This window comes from Sarcophilus harrisii, chromosome 4, assembly GCF_902635505.1.
Source record: "Sarcophilus harrisii chromosome 4, mSarHar1.11, whole genome shotgun sequence".
NCBI classification, from domain to species: Eukaryota; Metazoa; Chordata; class Mammalia; order Dasyuromorphia; family Dasyuridae; genus Sarcophilus; species Sarcophilus harrisii.
This window is the reverse complement of record NC_045429.1, coordinates 325876118-325893331: the sequence shown is the minus strand read 5'-3', so window position 1 is coordinate 325893331 and position 17214 is coordinate 325876118. Positions and strand designations below refer to the sequence as shown.

General features: G+C 34.5%; 1 protein-coding gene across 4 annotated transcripts in view; it reads right to left on the bottom strand.

Moving 5' to 3' along the window:
• Window positions 1–5242: 5242 nt before the first annotated feature.
• Window positions 5243–17214, bottom strand: part of CDC27 (cell division cycle 27) — a 91597-nt gene continuing 79625 nt past the window's right edge. For 2 of the 4 annotated variants that reach the window (XM_031965942.1, XM_031965943.1), the window contains exons 18-19: window positions 10832–10988; window positions 5243–8497 (exon numbers count right to left, since the gene is read on the bottom strand). In XM_031965942.1, the coding sequence (XP_031821802.1) occupies window positions 8415–8497; window positions 10832–10988 (240 nt within the window). In that variant the 3' untranslated portion in view covers window positions 5243–8414. Of the gene's footprint in view, window positions 8498–10807; window positions 10989–17214 lie in introns of all 4 variants that reach the window. The other 2 variants (XM_031965940.1, XM_031965941.1) reach the window with 2 other exon arrangements.

Here is a 17214-nt window from a genome sequence, read left to right as displayed (position 1 = left end):
CTAAAGGAAAATAAAACATTTCAAAGAGATTGTTTTCATCAAGAAGCATAGCAAGCTATCATTATATCTTTTCTCAAAGCTTTTTCATAAAGAATAAAAGATATTAAACCTTCTATCTTGTGTTGGTCAAACCATTAAAAAAAATAAAGCTAAATTAAGAGAGGCCTGAATTATTTATCAAGTGAATAGTCAAATTATATTTTATTTATAGTTGTCACTAAGAAAAGGAGGGTAAAACAGAATATTCACATTTTCTCCTGTAAATCATCAGTGTCTGTTTTTCTTAGACATATTGTAAAGGTCTTGAAGCTTTGATATCTGGGCTTCCTGGAAGTCAGAATGCTTTATTCTCATTTGCAGCCTAGAATTTTCTACAACCATGAGACATGATTTTTAGCAGTTATAAATACCTCTGTGTATTTATACAGCTCCTGTTAATTCCATCCAATTAAAGGTAGAACAACCAGATAGTCATCAAATCTGGAATATTTATCTTCTGTGTTCCTGGCTTCCCTTTTCTTTGTCTTTTTCTGTACCCTTAATAATCTCTTTCTCTTTTACCCAATCAAAACAGGAATTTTTTTTTTAATAAGTTAAAAATAAGTTTAAATAAGTTAAAAGTTAGCCTGAGTTTGTATACAGTCTTGCCTACCTAAAACCTTATACTTGGGAACTTAATTTATATATTGCTAACCCTCAAATACTTCTGTCTCTCAATTCATCAGCTTCCTTAGATTCCATGATTTGTGGGCTCACTCCACCTTGGCCACACATATGATCATATGTTTCTTCAGTATTGGCTACATCTTCTCTAATATTTCCAGCTGAGGAATAACAGAAGAGAATTCAGAATGCTCTTTGCTCCCCATTGCCATTTTCAAACTATCCCTTTATTATTTGGCAACCTCTTCTCCAAGGTTCATATCCAAATTTATCACTCAATCTAGATCCTGGCCAAGGCTCAAAACATTTTCCCTTTTTTCTCAGTGAGTTCAAAGCTTGACCTGATGTACTGTACTTCAGGACATAAGTTGATGTTGCCTTAAACATTATAACTTTTCAATTCCTCAATCTGTTTAATTCCTCTTTTATATCACAGAGGTCATATCCTTGACCTTGCCACCAACCCTTAAGTGTTTTACTTATGATCAAGAACTCTGAAGAATATGATTAGATAGAAGTAGATATAGTTGGAATAATAATCTGTACATTTCTTGACAAAGAGCAATGGATTTAATTATAGAATAAGATATAAATTTTTGGACATAATGTGGGAATTTGTTTTGTTTAGACTATACATACAACTTTTTTTCCTTTTAATTGTGGATAGGTGGCAAATACTTGTTAAATAATGTAAAAAACCATTCATCTTCACAGCAGCCTCCTAACACTTCATCCACTCCCTTTTCAATGCAACACACGTGTGGTCTCACTTCCCTCCATTTGAAATTTTGATGTTATAATTAACCAGTTTAATTATGCTGCCATCTGTTCTTGAATCCTGGAAAGTCATCCTTTGCCAACCTGAACCTTAGATTGCCTTCACCATATACTCTTACCATGCTGTTGAATGCTCCTGAAGGGAATTATTCAGCTGTATAGTCTTCATAAAATCTTAACCGGGCACTAATTGCTTCATTTCAATTTACATTTCCCTGATTATCAAGCTTCCAATAACTTCTGTCCCAAACTCCTTTTCTCATCACTACTTCCCTCCTTTGTTTTTTTTTTTTTTTAAACAGATATCTTAGATTTTAAAAGAGAAAATGAGATCCCTAATTTTATGCCTCAAATCCTATCCCCCAGTCTCTTTTCGCTCCAGTCCAAGAAAAAGATGGCTCCTGTGGATTGAATCCTTTACTTATATCCTTGATTCCATTGCTTCTTCTATTCTTTTTTTTTTTTTTTAATTTAATAGCCTTTTATTTACAGGTTATATGTATGAGTAACTTTACAGCATTAACGATTGCTAAACCTCTTGTTCCAATTTTTCACCTCTTATCCCCCACCCTCTCCCCCAGATGGCAGGATGACTAGTAGATGTTAAATATATTAAAATATAAATTAGATACACAATAAGTATACATGACCAAACTGTTATTTTGCTGTACAAAAAGAATCAGACTCTGAAATATTGTACAATTAGCTTGTGAAGGAAATCAAAAATGCAGGTGTGCATAAATATAGGGATTGGGAATTCAATGTAAGTTTTTAGTCATCTCCCAGAGTTCTTTTTCTGGGCATAGCTAGTTCAGTTCATTACTGCTCCATTAGAAATGATTTGGTTGATCTCGTTGCTGAGGATGGCCTGGTCCATCAGAACTGGTCATCATATAGTATTGTTGTTGAAGTATATAATGATCTCCTGGTCCTGCTCATTTCCCTCAGCATCAGTTTGTGTAAGTCTCTCCAGGCCTTTCTGAAATCATCCTGTTGGTCATTTCTTACAGAACAGTAATATTCCATAATTCTCTCCAGGCCTTTCTGAAATCATCCTGTTGGTCATTTCTTACAGAACAATAATATTCCATAATATTCATATACCACAATTTATTCAGCCATTCTCCAACTGATGGGCATCCACTCAGTTTCCAGTTTCTAGCCACTACAAAGAGCTTCCTCTATTCTTAAAAGACCTGCTTTTGACTCATTATCCCTTTATAAGTGAAACTGGTTCTTAAATTGAGTCTATAAATTTGTTTTTAAAAATATTTTGATAACTATTTAAATATAATTGGTTTTTTTTTTGGTGATCCAATATAGTTTATACATCTTAAAAACATTCTAAAAAATACAGTCAAAGGGGTCCATAACAACAACAAAAAAAAAAATTAAAAAAAAAAACAAAAAACCCTGCTTTAAGCTCTGTATCTCTCCAACCTCTAATCTCTTGGGGAAAGTTTTCTGTACTCATTCATGGCCTACTCCTCTTCATGCTTCCCTCTTATATGGTTTTTGATCATAACCTAACCTAAACCTGGTCTCTCTCCAAGGTTACTAACATAACCTTTGGATACGCCCAAAGACATTTTCTTGGTCATCATTTGAACTTTCTATAGTGTTCTACATAAACACCTCTCCCCTTCCTCAATATTCTTATGACCTACTCACTGAGGCAATTGGGGTTAAGTGACTTGTCCAGGATCACACAGCAAGGAAGTGTTAAGTGTCTGAGACCAGATTTGAATTCGGGTCCTCCTGACTTCAGGGCTGGTGTTCTATCCACTGCACTGCCTAACTGCCCTTCACTATTCTTGTCTGACAGAACCTCCCCAATCTCCTTCGCTGGACCATGACTCCTAGGCATGGGTATGTTCTAAAGCTCTTCTCTCTTATCATACTCCTACTTTTCTCCACAGCTTTGTGAATTCAATCATCATCATTCCTATGAAGATAAATGTTAGGCCTACAAAACACTGATTGCTTAATAATGCTCAGATATTTAGGCATCCACTTATTCAACTACATAACCTTCAATTCTTTTGTGAGCTCCAGCCCCACATCAAATGCCTGCTGAACATCTCTAAGTGGATATCCCAGACAGCTCAAACTCAACATATCCAAAATAGAATTTGCTATCCAAACTGACTTCTCTTCCTAATTATCCTCTTCCTGTAGAGCTGTGGTGTCAAAACTGAAAAGGGGGACATTAAATTGATTCCTATTGATCACATATTAGCTTAGAAAACAATGTTAACATAATGTCTTAATATATTTTTATTTTGTCAAATATTTCCCAATTACATTTCAATTTGATTCAGGCAGCACTTGGAAGTGTTGTAGGTTTCATGTCTGACACTTCTGCCGTGGAGGATAACACCATCATCCTTTTTGTCAACCATATTTGCTATGATTGCTCTCAACTTTTCTCTATCCTTCAAACTCATATCCCAATTAGTTGCCAAATTTTGTGGATTCTTCTACCACATTTTTTGCCATTGCCTCTTTCTTACTCACAATCACCATCCAAACTCTTTTCTTCTCTTACCTGATTAACTGTTGGAGCCCTTTAATGGATTTCCCTCTTTCCAGTCTCTTCCCCCTCTCCAAGTCTTCCATAGAGTTTAGCTTTCCTAAACTGTTTGACTGTCAATCTCCTGCTCAAAAAGTATCAGTAATCCTCTTATTATTTCTAGGATAAAATAGAAACCCTCATGGGTTTACAACCTAGCTCCACCTTACCTTTCCATATTTACTTATATAACATCCACTTCTCCTAACCCTACATTTTGGCCAAATTGGACATTTGCTGTTCCCCATAAATAACACCTCATCTTCTCCATGCCTTTGCATTAGTTATCCCCTCTCTTACACTCCACTTCTTGGAATCTTCTAGTTCTATTCAAGGCTCAGGGGAGATGTTCCCGCCATTGTGAGACCATTCTTTATCACCCCACTTGTTAGTGTTCTTCCTTCCATTACTTTCTGATTTTGCATTTATTTTTGTATATGTATGATGCTTTCCCCCAGAATGTAAGAGCTCTGAAGGCAGGGACTATTTTTATTTTGTCTTTGTATCTCCTGCATTTCAGGTGCTTGCTGAGTGATTTCAAAGATTTCTCTTAATTTTTTATTATAGACTTATGAATTAAAGGATTTTGCTATCTAAGGAATTTTTGGCAACATCAAGGAAAGTGGAGGTTTTGGGTGATAATGGACAGAGCATAATGTCTCTGAAACTAAACTTCTTTTCTCTACTCTTCCTTTGACCTTGTTCTCTCTTGGGAGATATATGCTTATGTCCCTTGTGACTGACTTCTCTTCCAAGACATATAATTCCCTCCTTTACCAGAGTTCCTTCCCATCAAATCCTTCTCCGAGTCCTTTTTTTCCTTTGCTTTCCTGGGCATTTTCCTAGTACTTTTCAGGACATTTTAGTTAGTATTTTATATTTTCATAAACCACCTTTAATTGTGGAGTGTATTCTACTTTATTTGTTTCTATGAAGTTTCTGGTTAAAATGTATCCTTTTTAAAAAGGTTGTATTTTAGCCCTACCTTGGTGGAATAGGTGATCTTAAGAACTAAGATTCCCTTAGAAATAAGGTCAATTAATGGTGGGAAGTGGAAACATTAACATTTACTGGGAATACAAATTAGTATTGCTTATTTTATGTTCAAATCTATTAATTAGGTCCAGCATTTTATAGGAAATGAAAGTTCAATATCACCCTTATTTTTCACTGTGCCTTGTCCTAAAATACAGATAGCATAGTGCTTTTTCAGCTGTAACAACTTGATTATAAACTGTTTTTAAAAGTAATTTATTTGGATTTTTCACATCCTTTAATGAATTGCAAATATATTAACAGAAAAGACTTTCCCCCCCAAAGACTGTACAATTTCTGAAATAAGTCAAGAAAAGCAAAAAGGAAAGACACAAAATTACATTGTTTCAATGCAAATAGTACACATCACACCCACACTTGCATCCCTCCCTCCCTCCTCCCCTCCCACCCCACTGTGTTGTCATGTTTTGTATTAAGAAAATGAGTCACCTTATTCCTCAGTGAATACCCATACTATGCTCTGGATCATAGACCTCCAAACTATTTTCTTCAAAGTGTTTTTTAATAGACTAAATACTGGTTATCACTGAGTTTTTTGTTTAAGGTATAACAGCAGCATGGTTCAAAGGTTACTTTTAGCTCTTGGAAAAAATAAAATTTCTTAAGTAATGAAATATGGAGAAAGCAGGGACCATCTTTCATTATTGAGTACCACCATCCACTTTAGAAGAATTCCTATCCTAAAATTCCAGAGTTAAGAACCCTTTCCAAGGCAATTTTTCAAAACTGAATTCCAATGCAACTTGTAACTTCTGAACAAAATTAAAAATACATACAAACAGAAAAAAAAATAAACTGTCAAGGTATACTTAGTAATTTAGTTTTAAAAATTTCTTCTAAATGAACTATAGCTGTTTGAAACAACTTTTTGTTCAATAAAAATGAGTTTTTTCTTTGGGTTTTTTTTTTTTTTTTTCCATAATTCCCCTTTCTACCTATTATTTGAAGGAAGAAGGGAAGAAGGTAGGGGAAAGAATTAGAAACTGTTGCTGGGTGGGAAAAAGCTCCATAGAATGAAATGGCTTTGAAAACTGGCCTAAGGAAGAAATAAATTAAGATTGATCCCAACAAAATTGATAGATTTCCTTCTACAATCATGTGGAATTGCCCTTGACAATTACCATTTTCCACTCATCTTCAATGGACTAGCACCAGAAAGATTTCTACCTTTGGTGTAGTGGATGTAAACTTCCAATACAGAAAGGTAACCAATTGTAGTTTAGAAAATGTTACTAAGTTCACTTTCTCCAAACAGTACAGAATGGGGTTATGTAGCAATACCCCTATTGAAAACTTTCTATGAAATGCTAGATGAGACAGTTGGTTTAAGGCTGGGCAATTTGGGGGTGGGGGGCACCGGGGTTGGGGTGGGGGAGAAGAAATTTAAACTAAATTTAAATGCTACAAAACTACAAGTGGATAACAAAATGCAATACTCTGCTAGAAATCCAAGCAGCAGCCCTTGGGAAATTTCAGTGGTGCTCCTTTTATTTAATCTGGGTTTCCTCATCAATTTTCTCAAGGAGCTTATGCTTATATGTGGATCAAGTAGAAAAATTTGATGAAATACCTCTCTGGCACCAAATACCTTCATCTAGTACTCTGACTTGCATTAATTGGCAACAGGATTTAGTGCATGTTTAAAAGAGCAGACAAATAGTGAATGAAAAGTCCACTCATATTCTAACATTAATAAATCCATAGATTAAAAAATTTTCATATCTCCTATAATCCACCTAATTTTCACAGCTTGGTTAGCAAGCACAAGTCAATGGTTGTTAAGTTTTTCCTTCATCAAATGACCCAAAACTGTATCTACTCCTGTAGTTAAGAAACTGTCATTTGATATATATTATGACAATGGCACTAAATAAAAAAATGTTAATAACTAAAGGTCTCCTAAAAATTACATACATTAAAATAAAGGAGGAACACATGTTTAAGGATTAAATAGGTTGTTGTGAAATTTCAATCATTCCCAATTTATTGTGCATAATTGGCTCTTTAAAATCCTGTAATATCATCATAAACTTATGTCTATTCCCCAAGGACACCATCAACCTAAATTGCCGTACATTACTTTGACACAGGAGAGAACTTCTGCCACCTTCACACAATCTGGTTTATGTTTCAACTAAAATTTTCTAGAGGCCTAAACCTAATCTACTCCAAATCAATATTTTGGTGACCTATGCCATTGAAAAAGAATTAGAAGCAGAGAACCTTTAAAATGGATACTACTACAACCCAAAATTAATTGCACATTCTTACATCCTGCTTTAAACAACACTTATAAAAGTTGAAAGGATACTGTTTTGAACAATATAGATTCAAGTTTACGGTAAAGATTCTAATTATGTTAAGGCTTCCACTGTCATGATCCTTTATATTCTAGATTGATTTAGTGTTTGTATACTGCTTATTATTATGAATTTTATTTTCTGTTAGGGGACTTGTTTGATCTTTTAATAGGCAACTACCCTATCTTTGAATGTTAAAGGTGATCCCACAGGGTTTAAGAGAAGAGGTGACAACCAACTTTTTAGTCTGTAATATCAAAACAATAGTGATTGACACTTTGAAATTAGGTGAATAAACTGAAAATTCTTGGTTAGGTATAAAAAACATTTTGTAAAAGCTGCTGTTCTGGGACACTCTTCTCTTACCAAGAGCAAGTTTACACTGTATGGAGGGACATTTTATTATTACACATATGGTGTCCAGATTATGTCCATTATATTTGTTTATAGGAGACACTGTAACTTTAAGGTAATTTACATTCCTTGGCATTCAAGTTACTCTGTAATAGGCAATGTCTTTTATTGTTCCATCTAGCACTTGCCAACACCATCCTTGAAGAACCTGGAAATGAAGGTCAGTCACTCCACTTACCAAGAACACAACTAAATTAAGACAAGTTTCTGGAGAAAGACCAAAAAATTCTGGTTCATCACTATTTCCCTTGGCTAACAGTTCCCTTAGGGCAAAACACAACTCTTCCTTCCATGATAGCTTTCCAACAAAGGGAGGCTTTAAAAAAAAATTAGGAAAAAAAACAAAAACAAAAACAAAAAACAAAAAAAGACGAAAGAAAAAAAAAAGTCTTTCCCCCACAAACTGTCGTGTTCATATAGGTGAAAGAGCCAATCTTGGTAGCAGATGAATATTGCACTGCCATTCATTCATTCTGTGTACAGTCTGGGTCCGATGAAAATGGCACACTCCTGATGTAAGTGATGGACAATGACAATGCTGGCTCAAGATGTGAAGACTCAGGACATGGAGGGACAAGAAAAAATAACAGCACTAGTCACACATCCAGGTGCAAATGTCTGGCTTCCAGAAGTTAAAATTCATCACTTTCTGCTGCATGAAGTTGTGTGTCATCTGCGTCTGTCATGCTGCTCTCTTGGGATTCATCTGTTCCCACTTTTAAGAATAACAACATAAAAAAAAAACAAAACAAAAAAACAAACCCAACACAAAAAATCATGTGGTCAGTACTAAGCTAGCAAATATGTCCTCTGTTATTAAGAAAGCAAGTCAGGTGAGCAGTGTTAGTTAGACACAAAATAAAAGCAAAACCCTAAACACAAATATTTAAAAATGCCTTTTGCCCTTTGTCTTCTTCACATAAAATGCAATTCCTTTGCACAGAATCAGAGAGGATCACTAAGTTATCCTTTAAGGAATTCCAGGATAGCATGCCAAAGAAAGCTGACTTTGTGGTTTACTGTGAGGATAAGAAAGGTTAGTGGATTCAGGGAAGTAAAGAAATATATATTGAAACACTTTCCTCTCAGTATATGAAATCCAAAGCCCTTTACTTGAATGTCTATTAAAACAAACAAATAGCAAGGGGATGTAAGTCACTGACTAGTCTTTTCTAATGCTTCTAGATAGGTAACGACCTTTTGAGCAAATTCTTTCTGAAAGAGGTATCTGAGGTTTTTAGGGTTCCCTGCTGAAAGCAGAATTTTACCACAGAAGGGAAATTCTTATTAGATATACTGCATTTATAAGGAATATTGTTTAAAAAAATAACATTTTATCAACTACATTTTTTATACAATGGCATTTTCATACAACTGTAGTAAAATGATAGTCATTTTACATATTTTGTCTCATTTGTGCCTCATAACAAACCCCGTGAGGCAAGCAGTGAGAGAAAGAATTATTTCTCATATTAATAATCAATTATAGAATTAGGACCAGGAAATTTTCTGAAGTCTGTAAGTTATTCAGTCTCTCTCTAAGGGACATAGCTAATCCTGAGATTAAATTAACTTTCTCCTCAAAGTCTTTCAGACCCCACACAGATGGGAAAGTCCATTGTGTTCTATACAGGGTTGGGTGGGAATACATTTTTTGATTAGATAGACCAAGACTGGGCAATTTAGAAATAAATGATATAATCAAAGCCACATTCTCAGCCCTTTGTTTCATTTCACTGTAATATGTGAGCATTATTAATAAAAATGATTAATTACCCAGAAACTGTGTGTCTCTCAGACTTTTTAAACAACACAGCAACAGTATTTTTACAGATGGGGAAACATTCAGAAAAAGATTAAATGATTTGCCCAATGTCAGTCACATCACTAGCAAGCAAAGATTTTCTGATGGCCAAATTTAATACTCTTCCTATTTCATGCTGTGAGTCTTTTTTTTTTTTTTATGCTGAAGCAATTGGGAATAAGTGACTTGCCTAGGGTCACACAGCTGAGAAGTGTTTAAGTGTCTGAGGCCAAATTTGAACTCAGGTCCTCTTGACTTCAAAACTGGTGTTCTATCCACTGCGCTACCTCGCTGCCGCTGTGTATGGGTCTTAATACAGCAAAATGAACATATAAAAAGGTACATGAACTTATTCTTGCCTTCAAAAAACTAGTTGGGAAACATATATATCTAATAAGATGAATACAATACAAAGCCAAAATAGTGGTATAGATAAGAACATATGCTATAGGAATACAATCTAATAGGAATAATGTCTATAATATTGATTTCTTAGGTTTTACCTATTTTGAAATTCCAATTTTAAATTAAAGAACAGTTTTATAAACCCTATTTTGTGTATACTATTATTAATGAATACCCTAAAAGTTAAAAACAATCAGTGTTTGCTTAATCTAACAAGGGAGACAGAATTATTTTTAAAATTTTTATTTTATATATTTGCCTGTTATGAGCTATTTATTAATGTCCATCACCCTACATAGTGGTATTTCAGAGTAGCATGTAACACCCACTACTATCTGGTAGTACCAAAAAAAAGTTTAGGTAGTACTTAATAGGTGATTTCATGTTGATCTTTGAAAGAAGCAATCAATTTAAGGTCATTTTAAAGTGAAATTATTCTAATGGCACAACTAAGTGTCTAAGCGGACTGAGTGCTAGGCCTAGAGTCAGGAAAACCTGAATTCAAATCCTTATCAAATCAAATTACTATCGTATTCTAGAGTAAGAATAGTATTTAAGGTTTTCCTTAACTTAATATGATTTATACAAAAGTCAAGTCAGTTCTATGGATGATACCCAATATAGACATGTTTCCTATGATTCAATGTGTATTTATATATATATATATATATATATTTCCATGTGTATAAACACCCACACATGTCCATGTTTAATATCCATGTTTTTATTGTTATAATAGTCTGTTCACTTAAGTTACCCTAGTGCTGATTCTCATGTGACACCACACTTTTTTGGTTTAGAGTTAGAAATACAAACCTGATTCATATGGATAACACTCACTGATCTGTTCTTCTTGAGTTATGGGTTCCTCATCATCTGGAAGATAACGCTTGTCAATTGCTTCTTTAATCTGGTTGTTAGCTCCTTTAGGGTCTAAATCCATTGCCCAGGAGAAATTCATCAGGGCCAGATGAGTCTGACCTAGCTTCTTGTAAACCTAAAAACAAATATTGAAACTACATTTTTCATTATGTTGTTGACTTTAATTGTAAGGATACAACTTTTAAAATTTAAAGTGAGTTCTTGTTAAATGTTCTAAGTTGTCACTTCAACCTGAATATTCTTTTACATTATATATAAATTCATGCATTTTTTTCTTTTGACTGGTTTTTGATATTTTCAAATGTTATTCTCCAGATTCAATGGATATCTTTCATCTGGGGCTATTTTCAGATTTTGAGATCATTTCCCATAACCTTAGATCTACAATATAGAACATGCTCTTTTGTTGAAGCAAAAACCACCATTCAAAAACAGAGGTCAAATTAACCTCATATAACCTTGGCTTTCCATATATTTGGTCAACAATCTTTGTCCTTATAATAGAATCTTGATCTTGTGAATTTTAGTTGCTACTTTTAACCAAGAATTTTCAGTGTGTTAGATCTAGCTTTGAACACTTTTGGTCTTAGTAACTGTACCAACTATCTTCCAATATTCTCCAGCTTAAATTCCAAATTTCCAAATATTTCTAAGATTCCATCCATCCATCCATCCATCCATCCATCCATCCATCCATCCATCCATCCATAAAGGAAGCAGAAGGTTTTTCATGAGTGTTACCTCAACTATAAACTTGCTTCTTATGTGGCTGGTTGAAGAATGCTAATTTACTGCAATCATCCTTCTTTGGAAAAGGATAGGGAAAATATTTTAATGTGTCCTGTTTTAACCACAGCTGTTTATATTCTTTCATGCAATGTAAAATTATAAACAAACAAAAAAAACCAATAAGAGGACTTTCTTGTATATATAATCCATATACTTTTTTGAATCCTTATCCTTAGAACCTAGCACATAATGTTTGCTTTGTAATATCAAGATTTAAAAAAAACAAAAATAAAATAAGGTTCCTACCCTTTTAGAAGCTTATGATCTAATGGGGCAGAAGGACAAATGGACACATTATGTACACATATAAAGTATGAGCTAAATAAACCTGAAGTGAAATAATTTTCAGCTAAGGGGTGGGACAGAAATCCAGGAGGATTTCACAGAAGAAGGGGCAGCTTAGCTTGATCTAGAAGACATAAATATATGGAATATATGAATTCTTCTAAGTGACCATAATGGCTAGCAGTAAAAACAGGAAAAGCAGATAATGAGAAAAGCAGAAATGTATAGAAGGCAAAGTCCCAAAAAGGATCCATCTATAGCTTTAGATGTAAATAACCTTCTAACAGTAAGATACATAAAAATGAGACAACACTCCAAATCTAACATCTTGTTTTCAACTTCCCATCTCTTGCACAAGTACAATCAGTTCTTGATTATAATACTTTATGAGACCTAATTGGTCTCCCAGGTTTAAGTCTCTCTCTTCTACCTACCCTTCACACAACTGGTAAAGTGATTTTTCTAAGGCAATACAAGTTTATCACGTTACTCTGTACTGAAAAAATCCCAATGACTCCCTATTACCTCTAAAGTCAACTATAAACTCCTCGTCTCAGCATTTAATAGCTCTTCATATACAGTAATCCCCTCTTTATGGACAAGCCATTTTGGTCTACCTGCTGTTTCTCACAGGTGATCTACCTCCTCCCTCTGCTCCTTAGTACTGGTAGTCTAACGCTATAATGTTTTCTACTTCTTTCTACATGAAATCTTTTCCAATACTCCTAGCCGTTATACTCTCTCAAAACTATTTTCTATTCATTGTGTGTCTATGTATGCATATGCAGATCCTGACAGGTTGCTTCTCCTTTTAGAATGTAAGCTCCTTGATGATAGGGACTGTTTCACTGCTGTCTGTGAGCCCAGCATTTAGCATGCTGCCTGGCACTGATTATTCAGTTGTGTCCAGCTCTTCGGGATCCCACTAAAGTTTTTTGAGCAAAGTTATTTTAGTAGTTTGCCATTTCCTTTTCCAGCTCATCTTGCAAGTGAGGAAACGGTGGAAAACAGTGTCACAGTGACACAGCTAATGAACGTCAGATTTGAACTTAAGAAGATGGGTCTTCTTGACTCCAGGTCTGCCACTTTGTCCCATGTCACCTAGATGCCCTTGGCACACAATAAAAGTTTGCTAAAAGCCTACTGTTGACTAACTAACTGGTCCTTTCTTCAGTGATTAAGACCTACAACTCATCCTTGACTGCCCTTATCTTGCAACTCTGATCCATTTCCTCCCATAAATTTCCCAAGAGGTTAATCCTATGTGGAGAGAAAACATTCCCTGAGGGAAGAATTAGTTAAACTTTTGAGTACTAATTAAGATCTAATTGAAGAGATTCTATAAAATTGTGGAGCCAGTTACAATCAGGATTATATCAAAACAAAACATTTGGTGGTCGCTATCTACAGAGGGAAGATTCCTCTCCTCTCTGGGCCCTGAGGTGGATCTTCCTGAGAGTGGTGAATAAATACCGTAGGAGAGTATACAGGCTCCTTATATAGTATATGTTCCCCTTGACATAAATGTTCAGGTTACTGGACAAAGTTCTTTTTGTTGTTATATCTGTCAAGCAATCTTATATAATTTTGATGCTTGTTAGAATTTTACTCTAGTGCACCAAAAAAAATTTTTTTAAATAGTATTTATAAGAAATGATGAATACAACAGAAAGATCTATATAAACTGTTGCAAAATAAAGTAATAATCAGAGCCAGGAAAAGCAATATATATAATAACTAGAACTATGAAAATAGAAAAGAACACACACAAAAAAATAAAAAATGAATATTACTAAATAACAAATAGAATCATCATTGAGGTAATCCTAACCATACTTCTTTGAAGAGGTAGACATTATACAAATAAGTACATTGCACATTATTTCAGATTTCTTTTGATCTACTGATTGTTTTTTTTGCTGGAATTTTTCCTCTTTATTATGTGGGGATGATTCTTGATGAGGAAGAAGAGGAAATTATGATACTATAAAACAAACAAAAACATAATTAAAAAAATAAGCAACAAGCCCATTAACATTGGTCAACATCTGTGTGATGGTAATAATATAGTCTACTGTGTAACATTTTTTTACCTCTGAAAATGTAAATGTCATTCAAATCCAACAGGATAAGTAATAGAGGACAGAGCAGTATGCCAAATACTCATGTAAGTAAACCCAGGAAATCAGGGAGGAAGCTGTGGTAACATTTGTGATAGAGAAGGAAAAGAAAGTCAGATGCTGCCTGACATAGTCTGTATTACAGGAAAGCAGATTTCAAAAGCTCTAGAAAAAGGATAGGCAGAGCTTCATAAACAAATATTCTACAGGGAAAATCATTAGAGACAAGAAGAAAAATCATTCCACCAAAGTTGTGAAATGATCCAACCATTCTGAAGAGCAATTTGGAACTATGGCCAAAGGATATCAAACATACCCTTTTATCCAGCACTGTCTCTCCTGGACCTATATCCTAAAGAGATTATAAAGAGGGAAAAGGACTCACATATGTTCAAAAATGTTTGTGGCAGCTCTTTTTGTGGTAGAAAAAATTGGAAAAGGAATAGATGTCCATCAATTGCGAAATGGCTGAATAAGCTTTGGTACATGAAAGTAATGGAATAAAATTGTTCTATAAAAAATGATGAACAAGGTGATTATACAAAGATCTGGAAAGATTTACAAACTGATGCTGAGTGCAACAAGCAAAACCAGAAATACATTGTACACAATAACAGCAAGAATGTGTGATCATCAAGTATGAAAAAATTTGGTTCTTCTCAGTAGTTCAATTATCCAAAGGAATCCTAACAGACTTTGGATAGAAATGCTGTCTGCAATCAGAGAAAAAAAACTAAGGAGACTGAATGTAAATCAACACTTGCTATGTTCACTTCTTTTTTTCTGTTTTATCTCTCCCATGGCTTTTCATTTTTGCTCTGATTTTTCTCTACCCACATAAAACAATGTGCATTAAAAATAAAGGGAAAAAAAAAAAGATAATTCCATCGAGAAGTAAAGAATGAAGCTGCCTAAGACCAATGTAAAAACACAGGGAAATCACCTGTTCAGAATTTTAAGACTTATACAGAGGATGGAAACAAGAAAAGGTTAAGAATGAACATAAAATGTGACAGTCATTCAAGAATACTATTAGCAGTGCTTAAACTGATAATTAATTGAAGCTGATAAAAAGATACTCTTTGACTTGACCCAAAGAAGGAAAAAGAAAAATGGGATCCAACCAACCTGTCTTCTATATCCTTTGAGATAGGTTTTTTTGTAACCTAGGGTGCATGTCAAGATCATGCCAGACTACTACTCTCTATCTATCACAAAGTCAAAAGTCATTTCTTGCCCTTAGACTTCCTATTATTTTGAGTCCAATACTTGTTAGCAAGGATAAGAGCCAGCATAGAATTTCCCTTTGAGGCTTTCTCTGCCTTTTGACTTTGATATTAGTCTATCTCAGGAGTGTTTTCAGGAGATAATGGCATAACTGGTCCCTCATTACTATTATGCCATGTGTCTATACTAAGCTTGTGATGTTTCTCCAAATCTTTACTTATTTCCTTATTCTTTCCTCAGTGACAAAATGGCTTCAATAACTCCTTTTGATCCTTATTCTTCATCATTCTTCCCTCTAGTTCTCAGATTTCCTCAGATAAACATACCTTAATAGTTTGCACATCTTCCTTATTATATATCCCATTTCTTTTGAATAAATTATACCTATATGGAGCTATGATCTAAGGGCTTTATCCTACTATATCTCAGGGTTACTGTGAGGTCAAAATCCTTTAATGAGGGATTCTAGTTCTTGATTTTTGCTTAAACTGGGGGCACTTATGTGTTATGAAGGCATGGTTTCTGTGATCTTCTGGGTATTTTGGCTATTAATCTTCTTCCTTTTTTTATAGCTATAGTATAGGTATAAGTACCTAACTTATTCTTATTTGTTAGGTGGTATTTATCTCTGGCCAGGAATCTCTTGTCCCTATATTTTTAAGTTGTAGTCTAGAAATCCATATCCCATTCTTCAACACTGTTCAGACACAACCAGTTGTTCATTTTTCAACATAACCTCTCTTGCAATCCTTGTCTTTAACAGTCAACACTGAGAAAAATATAATTTGTGTCCCAGTGATCTTCAGTTTCTTCTCAAATTCTATATCCCCAACCTTGGTCCAATATATATTAAAACACTTGTGACAGGCACTTTTTGTGGTAACCCATTATTTGGGTGCCTACTGATTGAGGCAGAAGTGATTATATACTATGATACATAAATGCAACAGGAATAAATAATATGTAATACCATAAGAAATTATGAATAAGGAATTCAGAGAAACGAGATAATTTTGGTTTATGGTGCAGTGAAATAAACAGAGCAAAAATCTCTCACTCACACATGTACACACAAACATTCACTCTAACACACTTTTTACAATATAAATGAAAATGTCATTAAAAGTAAGTGAGACACCTGTCAGATTGGCTAAGATGACAGGAAAAAATAATGATGATTGTTGGAGGGGATGCGGGAAAACTGGGACATTGATGCATTGTTGGTGGAGTTGTGAACGAATTCAACCATTTTGGAGTAGTTTGGAACTATGCTCAAAAAGTTATCAAACTGTGCATACCCTTTGATCCAGCAGTGTTACTACTGGGATTATATCCCAAAGAGATTATAAAGAAGGGAAAGGGACCTGTATGTGCACGAATGTTTGTGGCAGCCCTCTTTGTAGTGGCTAGAAACTGGAAACTGAGTTGATGTCCATCAGTTGGAGAATGGCTGAATAAATTGTGGTATATGAATATTATGGAATATTACTGTTCTGTAAGAAATGACCAACAGGATAATTTCAGAAAGGCCTGGAGAGACTTACATGAACTGATGCTGAGTGAAATGAGCAGGACCAGGAGATCATTATACTTCAACAACAATACTAGATGATGACCAGTTCTGATGGATCAGGCCATCCTCAGCAACGAGATCAACCAAATCATTTCTAATGGAGCAGTAATGAACTGAACTAGCTATGCCCAGAAAAAGAACTCTGGGAGATGACTAAAAACCATTACATTGAATTCCCAATCCCTATATTTATATGCACACCTGCATTTTTGATTTCCTTCACAAGCTAATTGTACAATATTTCAGAGTCTGATTCTTTTTGTACAGCAAAATAACGTTTTGGTCATGTATACTTATTGTGTATCTAATTTATATTTTAATATATTTAACATCTACTGGTCATCCTG